We start from the raw sequence: 13979 nt of genomic DNA on the forward strand, positions 1-13979 counted from the left end.
AAGGGGGAAAGTGGCAGATTTGGCATCACCAAAAAAAAAAAAAAAGCCCTTGCTGCAGCTAAAAAATGATCCTGACCCTACTGCCATCAAGTCGATGCCAACTCATAGTGACCCTAAGGACACTTTTAACTGTTCCATAGGGTTTCCTGCCGATCGACGTGGTGGAGCAAACTCATTTATGATACTTTTCTTTTCTTGGAACTAAACATCCTAAAAGCAGTCCAAGTTACAAAACTGAAAAACCCATTGCCGTTGAGTCAGTTCTGACTCTGGCAACTTATGGGACGGATAGAACTGTCCTGAAGGGTTTCCAAAGCCATGAATATTTAAGGAAGCAGAATGCCACATCTTTGTCCTGCAGAGTGGCTGCTGGGTTCAAACTGCTGACCTTTTGGTTAGCAGCCAAGGCTCCTTGCATGTGATCCTAAAAAAAAAAAAGGAGATAAAAATTCAGGAGGAAAAGGAGGTGAGGCCCCAAGGTTAGGAAGCGCCTCTCCAAGGGAATGTGCAGAGAGAGGCTAGAGTTCTTGGAGGCTGGGTAAGATGCATTATGCAGGCAAGGAGAGCCACTTGCTATGCTGTTTCCTGCTCAGAGCAGCGCCTCCTCGAGGGCCAGTCTCACTCACTCGTGGGAACACCCTGGAGCCTGGAGAAGTAGCCTTAGTCAAAAAAGCGCCAGCCGCCACACAGGCACCGCCACAGCCTTCACTGGTGTCCTGGTTGATTGGCAGGCTGGAGGACTGGTGTGAGTGCACCGTGCTGGCTCCAAGAAAAGGGGGCCGCAGCAACCATGAAGGCAAAAGGATGCAGTGGGTAAAGGAACAAGAGAAAAGTACGAGAAGAAAATGGAGACAAAGAGAAGCAAGCATGGTAATGAGGGGTAAAACAGGGAAAAGTGAGGTTATTATGGGAAGAACACGTGTCACCCTGCTTAATCTTTCTAGAGTTTTTTTTTTCCCCCCTCTCTTTTGTCCCCCCTAGCAAATATCTTGGTTTTATTCGCCTCTGCTGGCAGAATTCAGCTCAATTTCAACATGAGTTTAAATTCTGAACCCAAAGATCTTTGCCACGTGAAACCCTGTCATATTATGCTGTCTTCACACAACCCCATAAGTAAAATCGTAAGGTCGTGTCGATACCCTTTTGTTTTTCAGGCAATATTGGACGTTGTTGTGAATCTTCAGTTTAGCCTGATAGAAAAATTGTGGCAAACATTCTGGCGCTATTCTCCGTCAACTCCAGCGGACGGCACTACCATGACTGAGTCAAGGTCAGAATCAGTGTGCTTTCCCGATCCATCTTCATGGCTGAGTAGATGTCACAGTGATTAAATTAGAGATATGTATACCAGTTGTGAACCTTACCTTATAACATTAAATGAGTAGACTGATGCTTTGGCCGTCCTAGAAATGAACCACAAACTGCTCTCTTGAGGTTTCAGCGCGTGTATACAGCTCCCGTCTTTATTGATTTGGGGGAGCGTGGTAGAGCTGTTTCATCCTCATGGAATGACTGTCATATCTGCCTTTCATACCGTCAGAGATATGAACGTGCACAGGCCGCTCTGGGGGAGTGTTGTATGTGTATTTATATATATCCAGCCGCATGGCGCCAGCGCAGTGGTGGTATAGTTCTAACCTCAGTAATATTTGATAAACTAAAACTCTTTTTAAAGTCCATTTTCTTTTTTATCCTCATTTGCCATCTATTCATTTGCTACATTTATTCACACCAGCAATCTGAGTGAAATAGAAAGTCGACTTCCGAAAGCAAAGCTGATAACTCTGTGCAAACATGAGTCTATCCTGAAATGGATGTGTAACTGTGACCATGGGATGTACCAGGCTCTGGTGGAGATTCTCATCCCCGACGTGCTTAGACCCATTCCTAGTAAGTTACATGCAGACGAGTGCGGCGCTTTTCTTCTCGTACGTTCCACCCAGGAAGGTTGGGGAAGTGACTTTGCGATCTAGAGGGACTCTCATCTCATTTAGATTTGCTGAAGAGAAAACATGCAGCCCAGAGTATCGCCAATAAAAAAGCAGCCTAGAGTAACACTCTAGAAAAAGGGGGGGAAAATGTTTTCCAATCTTCCCTTTTCTTTTTGATAAGAAAGCCGACCTTGGGATGTGCCAGCCCCGGTAACTCCCAGGCCAGTCAACCATGTCAGTCGGTTCCACCCAGGACAGAGTCCCCTTCCTAAAGCCCCCAAATTATTGAAAAATCTATACTTGTGAGGCCAGCCTCTTCTATAGTTGCTTTTGATTGGAAATGAATCGATCTTGGTTCCCAGTGAAGCTGAGTTCCCTTAAAGGGGTGTTTACTTTGTCACCCACATCATGTTAAGAGACTACAATGCAGTTTCCATGAGCAGGAATGGTTAACTGACATTTTGAGAGAAAAATCTATGTAACTACACGAGCATTGTATTCCCACCACGAAGTGGCTAGGAGTTACACAGATGACTTAGATTACTTCATAAAGGGATGGAGCTTTTTAACCTACCTTGTAGCAAACACAGCTGTTTTCTGCAAGTGTCGGTATAAATGCTACTGAGGATTCCAGCATCAGAGACAGTTCAAACGATATGACACCTATGTCTTTCTGAACACACTGTACTGACCTTCACGTTTAAAGAAATAGGGTGGAGCTTCCCCTCCTCAGTGGCACTAATAAAGTGAAAGCAATCCCTTAGCTTGTGAAATTGGCAGCCGTGTCCTTCGAGTATACTATTCACAGATGGCTAGTGTTAAATTATCCCAGAAACTATTTAGATATTTAGTACAAGACAAGGTGAAGACACACATCCATGTGTATGTTTATACTTTCTTTTTTCTAAATCTAAATGACAACAGTGGACAGTGTGAGTTCTTTCTTACATTCCCCAAAACTGTAAAATATATCTTCAGAACATATTTGCATATCATATCAATCAACACACACATAAATTTGTATAGAAACAGGTAAAATAACAATCCAGCTGCCATTTTCCACTCTATCTGCACTAGGTGTCCTCACTAGAGATTGATTAAAAGTGATGTTGTCATGGAAAATTTCAATGTATCAATTCTCTACTGATTTCTGATCCAGACTTTGATTTTCCTTGTTTTTTTCTCTTGCTCCCCGTGCACTGAGTGATAATCTCTAGAGAAGGTGAAGGAGGCTGCATGGGGTAGCTCATTAGCCTATGACATCTTGCCACCAACGAACAGTATCTCTCACGAGATATGAGAAAAGATGCCAGTGAGCGCTTGCTTTCTTGAGGCAAATCAGCCACTTCGGTATTCATTAAAGAGTTCTAAACTCTCTGGCTTCTTCAGTGTTAGCATCATAAGACTGTGACCTGTGAGCTCACCGGTTCCCTCATATAAATTATGTATCAATTTTAGACGATTTAAGTTCCATGATTTTAGGGACCCAAAACTCTTGAAATTTGCCTTTTGCAAATTTTTATTTTGCAACCAGTGTATTCTGTCAGGTAGTTTGTCTGTCACTTCATTAGACAGCCCAGCTTCAGGGATTTTTGGACGAGTGTCGTTTTATAGTTTCTCTGAAAGGACACGATGCGTTAATTAATTAATGGGCCATCTTGCCAGGGACATTGGTTAACTTTATTCCCATTATATAAGGAGGCTTAATAACATAAAATTGGAAAAACACTTTAGAAGATAGCAGCTATCTTCTGATGATAAGCCTTTTAATGTTAATCTGAGGCAGGTTGAGGCAAGTCAGCTTTGGAACAGAGTTTAAATTCCAGACCATTCAGACAGGTTGTCAGTCAATCTTCACAATTTTGATCTTACATGAATCCCTATAGAAAGAGCAAACTGAATTTTGTTTAAAAAGAATTTATTTTCCTGGCTACTCGTATTTTACGCTACCATTTTCTGTCCAGATGGAATTCCTTTTTTTAGCCCCCCAAAAGTCTGCACATCACACTAATTTAAAGTCAGATTGAAGCTACTATATTCAAAAATATACTTATCCGAAAATTTTAGAAAATGTGAAGTGTAAAGAATTGTATAAGACTCAACTGCTAACACTTGAATATATAATGACGAGTGTAATTAAAGGTGGCCCAAAATGACATTCAGTACAAAAAAGTAAAAAATATTTAATATAAAAATCTATCTTTTTATTTTATTATCACCTTAGTATCAAATTTATTGGGATAGAATAAGACCCAGGTGTTAAGTATTTTTGAGTCACATGTATTGGTTCTCAAGTTTTTTCAGATTAAATAATTATTATTTATGAATTACTGGAAAATGTGGATAGCCAAATTGGATCTTGAACCAAATTTTACTGCATTTCAAAAAGGGTTGTTAATTTTTTTTTTCACTCTTTTTCATTTCCATCCATGCCTGCCCTCCATGGTTCTAATACATAATACACAGAAAAAGTATTTTTCTTTCTTTTTTCTTTTTTTTGGCTAACGTGGGAAGCTTTGGAAATTTCAAAAGAAGTTTCTTTCTCAAGAAATTTCCAATAGACGATTCTTGTTGCTAAGAGTTTGCACTTGAGTGTTTTTCCTAGTGAAAATTCAGGCCATTTAATCTCTCCTCTCATTTGACCAGTTAAATCTTTTAAAAAAGAAAAGATAAGAACATTTTTTTAAATTATTAAACTAGTAAAATTGATTTATTTTGCAAATAAGTTGAATAAGCTAAATTATTTCCAGCCCAGCTCTAACAAAAGTAATAGTTGGAAAAGCATGCCAGACTCATTTGAACACAGAAAGAAAAACCAGGGAACTTAATTCTGTCATTAACAATATCCTCAGTTACCTTGGGCAATAGTGTAACTTCTCTGTTTATTTTACGGTTGACTACAGATTTTAATACTACCCAAACCAAAACAACAAACCCACTGCCATCCAGTCGATTCCGACTCAGAGCAACCCTATAGGAGGCAGTAGAACTGCCCCACAGGGTTTCCAAGACTGCAAATCTTTACAGAAGCAGGCTGCCACATCTTTCTCCCGTGAAGTGGCTGGTGGGTTCGAACCCCCTACCTTTTTGGTTCACAGCCAAGAGCTTTAACCACTGCACCACCAGGGCTGCTAATACTGCCTGCATAGGTTAGTTTTATGCTATGAGTGCTTCAAACACTTAGTTATTAAGTACCCCAAACTGCTGCCTACACTGTGGAGCCACAGCACAGATGAGGTAAAATCATTGATTGAAGTACTTGTTGAGCTAGAGAGGAGTTTTTACTACGATAAGGTAGCCTCAGCAAGCAGGTCCCTTCCTCTAATAGTCACAGTCACCCCGATAACTGAAGGTGTTTCTCATCATCTTGTGACCGCCATAAAAATCTCTCGTGGACCTTACCCCTATTTCAGGTTTTAGCAGATGTGTGAAGACTATGGAATGGATTGTTTTAAGAATATTATTCTCTGTTAGGAATATTTTAAGACTCGTGTTCGGTGCAATAGCAATTTTATCAGACTGATCTTTTATCCACACCTGCCAAATGAAATGGAGAATAGTTATCCAGAATTTTCAGGTCAGGCTACTTTTGTTTTTACCTTGCGTTTCAACAAGAGTGCGAGAGATTTTGGACTTTTTTGGTGGATAACTACTCCAGTTCATATGCTCTACTGTAAATAGATAGATGCAAAGAGAAAGCTTTGCATTACTTTTCGGTTTAAATAAAGGAAATAGGTTAGAAGCTTGAAACAATCAAGATGAAGACTTTTCAGAGAAAATAGTCTGTAAGCATAAAACAGTTCATGAGTGTTTTATCTAAGATAGAAAATTGTATCGACAATCTATAAGTATATTCACAACTGGTATATGTTGCTACAATGTTTTCATTTCCCAACAATGTGAAATAAGGATCTGGAAATACAATAGCTTCAAAAACAAAAAACCCAAAATATAATTCTCGTATGCCTTCAAAATTAGGAGTGATGTTAAATCAAGTCTCATCAATCAGGACCATGGAAGTTCTGTGCTACTTCTGATGTTGTGTGTTCCTTTATTCTAGCATAAAGATTAATGTTCTTTGGTATCTTTTTCATTCTGCTTTTATTCTTTAACATTTAGGTGCCTTGACCCAAGCCATTCGAAATTTTGCAAAAAGCCTTGAAGGTTGGCTTTCCAATGCCATGAACAATATTCCACAGAGAATGATACAAACCAAGGTACCGTTTTATGCCTTTGCCTTTTCTCTTGTGTTTAGCAGATTGTTCTAAATTGTGAACTTTATCTCTTCGCCATGAAGTGTTGACATTATAATATATAGAACCTTTTAGAATTGATTTTATATATACGTATTTGTTGTGGTTGTTAATACCCTTGCAAAGATAATTTGCGTTAGAGGTGTTCGACAATGCTCTTTTCAGGCAGATTAGAGAAGCAGTTTCAGCGTGGTTTATAAACAGGACTTTTTCTAAAATAAGTATTTCAGATTGCCAAGAATAGCCTAGAATGTTCGAATAGTTATCATTGGAAGAGTTTTAGATATTTTTGAGCCCCCTGCTCTATCTTCGCATTCTGAAAAGTTCATGTACTTTAAAATTCTTTCGCTTTTCAAGGTGGTTTGTATTTTTTAACAGGAGAATGCTTTTGTGAGTCAAGTCATCCTTTCTTAAGGTGAACAATCATCTCATCATTGATTGGTATATATCAGGAATGCAAGTTACTTTGTGAGAAAAATTCTAGTCTTCACTTCGTCTCCTACTAGCCATGTTTCTTTAGATGAATCTGTGAACATATTCTCATGGCAAGATTGGGCTCGTTCTGTCTGAATTTTGGTGCCCAAAATCACGTTTGTGGCTTTTTGTCAGTGATTCTGTCCACTGTCAGATTCCAGCAGTGTACTTTGGTTTTCAATCTGGTGGCAAATTGGTAGATGGAAGCTCTCGTCACTGACAAGTATCTATGGGAACACAAGCAGCTCCCACTTCTTCCTGCTTTGGGCTCAAAGTTTGCAGTAAAACTTGCTATCTCTAGAGTGTAAGAACAGAGCATTTCATTGATATGCCCACCTTAGACTGTTGCTCTACAGCTGTGCTGGTCAGTATGGTTCACCGGGAACATAAACCCACCCACTGCCATTGAGTCACATGGCTGTTTAAATTTGAACTTAAAATTAAAACTTAAATTTTAATTCCTCAGTCTTACTAGCTACATTTCAAGTACTCAGTATCCTCATGTGGCTAGTGGCTACCACAGCAGGCAGCACAGAGGCAGAGCACTTCCGTCATCACAGAAAGTTCTATCTGGAAGCATGGTTCTAGGGTACCACGTTGATGTGGGCACACGAAGGAGATGCTATCTGATTATGACAGAGGAAGTCTTTCCAGCTTACGCCCATCAGCTGTATAACAGTACTTCTCATGGCTGAAAGCACTTCTCTGTCCAGTTAGTTCAAAGCGCGATCCAGCGGCAGCCTTGGTCATCTTACTGATCTCCAGAGTTGTTCCTGAGATGATATACCTTGCTGGAGGGTACCCTCTGCTCTTCCTCTCTCCCTCATATGCAGCCTTTTATCAGTTGAGTGCTAAACCGGTGAAGACAACCTGCCCTGACAGAGGAAGCAGCATAACTAGGTTAAAACTGTGGCCCTTGGAATCAGAGTACCAGGGTTCAAGTCCCACCACTGCCAAGTAGTTTTTGTGTAATCTTGAACAAGTTACTTCGCTCTTTAAATCACAATATGTGTCTAGAAGGATTGTTGATAGACTTGAACAAGCTGATATATGTAAGGCATTTTGACATGTAGTATGTGCTTAATTAATATAAACCACAAAGTGGAAAAATGTACAGGACACTTCTTCAACCAGGGTGTGTGAGCTTTTCCCCACCTTCCACATGGTCCTAAAACGTCTCACCATCAAGATAGAGTATTCTGTGTCTCACAGACCCCCTCTGCTACTCAGCCATCTGGTGAGCCAATCACCTGCTTCATTTTTATTTTTGTTATTGAGGATATACAGCAGAATGTACACCAGTTCAACAGGTCCTGCGTGTACAAGTCAGTGACGTTGAGGACATTCTTCGAGTTGTGCAACCATGCTCAGCCTCCCTTTTTGGAGTTATTCCTCCCCTATTAACATAAACTCACTGTCCTCTAAGTTTCCTATCTAATCTTTCGAGTTGCTGTGGTCAATTTGATCCCATATAGATCGTTCTTAAAAGAGCACAAAGCTCAAGGCAGACATTCTTTTCTAGTTAAGTTTAAATATTGTTTGGTTCAAACACTTGCTTCTTAAATACTTGTATCAACTAAATGCAGTACCACCCATTGTTGTGAATATGTTAAAATGCTCATTAGCTCTACTGTGCATGTAGCAAGTTTCAATGAGATCAGAAGATTTAGATATCTACCTAGGCTTCTTTGTCCTTCTCCGTTATCTACCATCTTTCAACGTAACCTGGTTCATTCAAGGTCCCATCAGGAAACAAATGGTACATTCAAAATGGGATTGCTGAGAGAGTCTAAGAAGGGTCTATTTTCCAAGCTGTGAACAGAGTTAACACCAAGGTGGGATGGCAAAGCACCCCAGGACTAGTAGTAACGGCAAGTCCTAAGCATCCAACTGTAGGAGACCTACTTCTACCTAGATCTGTGGCCTGAGGCAGAGAGGCAGGTGCTGCCAAAACCAGGATGGAGCAGAGGTCCTGGAGGAGTGAATGCTCTGACCACTGTCTCTTCTCATCCTCCAGTCTCCTCCTAGGGCCTTTGATTGGCCAAACCCAACTGACAGACGGTGGGCAAGGGAGGTGGTTAATGCTGAAGGTCAAGTCAGCCTTCCTGGGCACAGACCCGGGAGGAGAAGGATGGGAAGTAAGTAGATCTTGAGGGGCCAATGGAGACTTCCTGGATTGCCCTTTTGCAGAAATTCAAATTCAAAAAGGCTTTTCAAGTTGCTTGTCTCTCGTAAGTTTATTAGTATACCTTTGCTAATAAAGGCTATGAACTCTCTTGTTTCCCCTCAAAATTACCTGTTCCTATAAAGTAAAGGTAGTAAGAGTGAGTCTGAATGGCAGTGCTCTGCCAAGTCAATTTTTTATCCAATTAAAAAAATAGAAACTGTGTAGTTAGTCTTTCCAAGTAAAAAGAAAGTTTATTCGTCCAGTTTTTAGTTGACTGTCATACAAAGTAAAAAGGAATGAAAACCAACATTTTTCCTGCTTCCTTAGGGAAAGTCGTTTCTGGCTTTGGATGGGTGGTTCCTTGCAAGACTGGTTCCATTAATACTGCTCAGATGTTGAAGAGTGTGGGTGTTTGTTTTAGTCCTGACCTCAACCTACTCAAAAGGAAAACAGTACTTGGTTTAGAGATTTAAATGCTATAATTTACATGTACACTCTCTCACCAAATGAATTTGAAGTACGTGTCAGAGGGAAGCATTTAAAACTTGGCAAGGGAAAATAAGATCAGAAGGTTGCAGAAGCCTCCTTCCCTGGAGGGAAAAGCACCATAGTGTAACTGGGCTTCTTCGCAGGTTGCTGCTGTAAGTGCCTTTGCCCAGACTCTGCGAAGATACACGTCGCTCAATCACCTGGCCCAGGCGGCCCGCGCAGTGCTCCAGAACACGTCTCAAATCAACCAGATGCTAAATGACCTCAACCGTGTCGACTTTGCCAACGTCCAGGTAACCCGCTCCCTTCGGACCGCGTCCTTTCAGGAACGGGCTGTCTTGGCTTCTTAGTGCTGCCGTAACGGGAATACCGCAGCTGGGCGGCCTCCGTGAACAGAAATTTGTTTTCTCATGATTCAGGAGGCTAGACGTCCAAGTTCAGGAGGCTAGACGTCCAAGTTCAGGGCTCCAGGTCTAGGGGAAGGCTTCTCTGTCTCTTGGCTCTGGGGTGAGGTCCTTGTCTCTTTCCAACTTCTGTGCAGTGGCATCTATCTCAGCCCATCTATGCTTCACTGCTTCTCTTTATTCTGAAAAGTGACTGGCTGAAGACACACCCAATACTGACACAGCCTCATTAACATGACAACGAAAAACTGTGTTTCCAAATGGGGTCACATCCACAGGTATAGGGGTGAGGATTCCAAAGCATAGTTTACGACGGGGGCAAGGCACAACTCAGCCTGTAACAGGTACCCAATTTGTTCTCGAATTTCTTTTCCAAGTTTCGTATCTGTATACAGCCGGGGCCTATACTCACAGTGTCCTGAAAAAGAGGAGCTGAACTCAGACATGACTTTAACATATACCTGTTTTGTTTTGTAGTGGTTAAGAGTTCAGCTGCTAACCAAAAATCGGCAGTTCAAATCCACCAGCCGCTCCGTGGAAACCCTATGGGGCAGTTCTAGTCTGTCCTGTAGGGTCGCTGTGAGTGGGAATCGACTCAACGGCAACCGGTTTTCGTTTTTTGGTTTTTGGTTTTGTGTTTAAAATCTGCCGAGATTCATAGTTCTGATAGCAACATAATAGATCACCAGGATTTGAAGTACAGTTAAAGGAGTAATGAACTCAGTCATTGAATTTAGACAAGAGATGAAACGCTTCCCTCTGCTAGCTGTGGACTCTTGTGCAAGTTATTTCACTGCACTGGGCTTCACTCTCCCCGTCTTGTGACGCCCATCTTAGATTATTGCTTGTGTATTTAGTGGTGTGTAAAGGCCTTTGCAATAAATGGTAGCAATTTCCATTAGTAGTGCATCACCGTGAATGAACTAAGAAAAACTCTGTTTCAGAGTTTAAGTGCCTAAGAAACATTTGTTCATTTGATAAAAATTAGGTACAATATGTTTGGCTGTTTTGATGCATGCCACAACCTGGATGAAGCCTAAAAACATTATGCTAAGTGAAAGAAGCCGGCTACAAAGGACCACATATTGTATGAGTTCATTTGTATGAAATGTCCAGAACAGGTGGGGTAATGAAGATGTTCTAAAATTGATCGTAGTGATGGCTGCACAGCTCTGTGAATATACTAGAATGGGTAAACTGTATGGTATGTGAATTATATCTCAACATAGTTGTTATTAAAGAAAAGACATAACATCGTGTTACAATAAATTATTTATTAATTACTCCAGCTCCCAGAAATTTAAATTTCCAGTTCTGGTCTAGTTTTATAATCTAAAATATACCAAAAAGTAAAATTCAGGGCTTGATCCATTTTAGGGTACAGTAAATTGTGTTGCTAGGTCCTGTCAAGTTGGTTCCGACTCATAGCAACCCTGTGTACAACAGAACGAAACACTGCTTGGTCCTGCACCATCCTCACAATCATTGCTGTGTTTGAGCCCAATTGTTGCAGCCACTGTGTCAGTCCGTCTCATTGAGGGTAAATTAATAAATTAGTGAATATCATTGTGACCTTCACAGATTGCACTCAAACTTGTGATGTGTATAAAGCTTTCTATCTATCTGTAACCACACATACATACATGCATACATACAAATATAGCTTTTACAAGAACAAACTGTCTCAGCTTTACAAAACCATTGACTTTACATTTTCCAAAGGAATTTGCATCAGCTGATTTTAGTTGAGAATATTAAACGTTCATATTGCCTTATACTCTATTCTGTAATGTTTGTATCAAATCTTCATCTTAAAGATAGGTTTAAAAGTACCTTAAGAAATGTTAAATTATCAAGGCAGCTTCAAATTTCAAAAAGTAATTTAAGCTCAGTACCAGAAGATAATTTTAAGAATGCTTTCTGATAATATCAGAGAAAGGTTTGAAAGGTTCTGTTAACATTATCTTCATATATGTCCAAATGTCCGTAATCCTGTGATGGGCTTGCACACGCGAGGTCTTTTCGGTTATAGACACCAACCTCTAGGGCGTCTTTACGTATAATGGTCACCGTGTGTCTGCTCTGCTGTATCCTCTGCCCTCTGCCCTGGGTGGTGTGAACAGTTAAGCACCCAGCCGCTGACCTAAACTTTGGAGGTTCAAGTCTACCCGGAAGTGCCTTGGAAGAAAGACCTGCTGGTCTGCTTCCCCAAAAGCAGGCGCTGAAAACCCGATGGAGCGCAGCTCTGTCTGACGCACGTGGAGTTGCCATGAGTCAGTATGGACTTGATGGCAGCTAATTTCCTCTCAGTGATCCACCACCATGACCATTATCAGGGCTGGAAACTGTCTGGTTACTAAATATTTCTCCTCCAGAAACTCATCTTCCCTGAGAGGGTCCTGAGCACAGTGCTGGCCCTTTACGTCCTCTACATTTTTCTTCTCACCACTCTGCTCATTTTAATGAGTAATCTCTTGAGGTTGCACATTTCATCTTTCAAGTACTCTTTCTTTCCCTGTTTGTTCCAAACTTTGTTCGGCTTTCTCAGAGTCCTCTGCCTCTCATTCCGTCTTCATCACCCTTTCCTGTTCTTCATTTGGCACTTACCGCTGCCGCTGCCGGGTTAGCCTCAGTCGGACTTCCCAGTATGCAGGTGATATGCTTGTAATGAGGAAACTTTAATGTAAAAAAAATGGAGTTACATGTAAGTGTCAATATTTTTATATGCTCTGAAGAGTGTGGAGGTACCAAAAAGGTCCTTTCAGGATATTCATCAATTTCCTTTCACCATTTCATTCTCCTTTCATTAAATCTTCTTTTCCTCATGCCACCAACATTCAAGATAGGTTTTCTATTGTAGTATAATTGGCTTTCTGTTTTACTTCATTGGTAGCATTATAATGGTATCATTTTCTGATTTTTTTTTTTCTTTCTTGTAAATGGATAGTTTTTCTTTGACACTACGGGCTAAATAAATATGTTCGGATGGACTGACCTGACATCCTAATTATTGCATGTACTTGCGTTTCTGTTTTTAGAAGTCATTCTGATTTCAAAGCCCCTGACTCCTTACCATTTTGAATATAAATTTGAAAAGCCTAAATAATATGCCATTAGGTTTTAAGTTATCATTTTCTCTTAGCAAAAACTACCTACCACGTAAACACTGAGTTTGAATTTATGGTAAGAAATGAAATTAGATTCTTCTAAGACACCAGTAAGTTCTTCATCTCACTTATCAATACACAAAACAGAATCTAAAAGAAAAAACCACCTCTCTTTTCTTTGATGCTTGCAGTTCTTCCCTGGGTACTCTCATGAACTCTTGATCAGATATAAAATTCCAGAAGTCATTTGACAGTATGTATTAGAAGATCTTAATTATTTCTTTTTTATAAACCTATCATACAGGAGTGGAAAAGTAAGCAAAGACATAGATACAGGGTTCTTGCTCCTGGCATTGATAATAGTGAACTGGAGCAGCGGTAAATATCTGATTATATGGGATTGGGCATATAAATAATGGTATATTCATTCAGTGGAACAAATTCAATCATTTAACAGTATAGATCTACATTTGCCCCCAAAGAAAGACGATTACCATGTATTGGCAAGTGAAATGAAGCAGAATGGCTAGTCATATGTAAACTATGACCCCCTCTGGTTTTAAATACCCACATCTACATAAGCATTTATTGCTTGTGAAAAGTTGGAAGCTCATTGTACTCGTCTCTTGGTGTTGGCATTTTAGGTATTCTTGATATTTTTTCCCCCTTTTTGCTGATTTCTGTTTTCAGTTTTTTCTATGATCATATTTTCATGTACTTAAAATGTTTAAAAGTGCTGTTTAGGAGGTAAAACCTGAAAGACTTGATGATTAATTAGATGAAAGAAAGAGAAGATGCTAGATGGTGTCATGGACGGAGAATATTAGGGACAAAAACAGGAGGCTTCTGCAGGGAAATGAAGTGATTTGAATGGGGCATTTTCCACCTGAAGTGCCTGCAGGTTGAAAGGTCCCTTGAACAGGGAAGATCCGTAGACAAGAAGAGAAGCTGGAACTGGGGGGAGGGGGGAGGGTATGGAAAAATGGAAATTCAGGATTTATTCCTTGTGTGGATGGAAGCTAAAATTGTCAATTTGGACAAACTTGTCCTCTGAGAACATATAGGATGAAAGCTAGCAACGCTCTTCAGAAAAATACACACCATATTTACAGCATTTTATATAGAGAATTAGAATCTTCATAGACACCCACTCA

At 40.3% G+C, this 13979-nt stretch overlaps 1 protein-coding gene across 7 annotated transcripts in view; it reads left to right on the forward strand.

Annotated features, from left to right (window-relative positions):
- RFX3 (regulatory factor X3) overlaps positions 1-13979 on the forward strand; it is a 315870-nt gene that overhangs the window by 254471 nt on the left and 47420 nt on the right. For all 7 annotated transcript variants that reach the window (XM_049895335.1, XM_049895334.1, XM_049895339.1 and 4 more), the window contains 4 exons: positions 1155-1270; positions 1736-1890; positions 6051-6148; positions 9458-9607. In XM_049895335.1, the coding sequence (XP_049751292.1) occupies positions 1155-1270; positions 1736-1890; positions 6051-6148; positions 9458-9607 (519 nt within the window). The remainder of the gene's footprint in view (positions 1-1154; positions 1271-1735; positions 1891-6050; positions 6149-9457; positions 9608-13979) is intronic.

The sequence above is a fragment of the Elephas maximus genome, chromosome 9, assembly GCF_024166365.1.
Source record: "Elephas maximus indicus isolate mEleMax1 chromosome 9, mEleMax1 primary haplotype, whole genome shotgun sequence".
NCBI classification, from domain to species: domain Eukaryota; kingdom Metazoa; phylum Chordata; class Mammalia; order Proboscidea; family Elephantidae; genus Elephas; species Elephas maximus.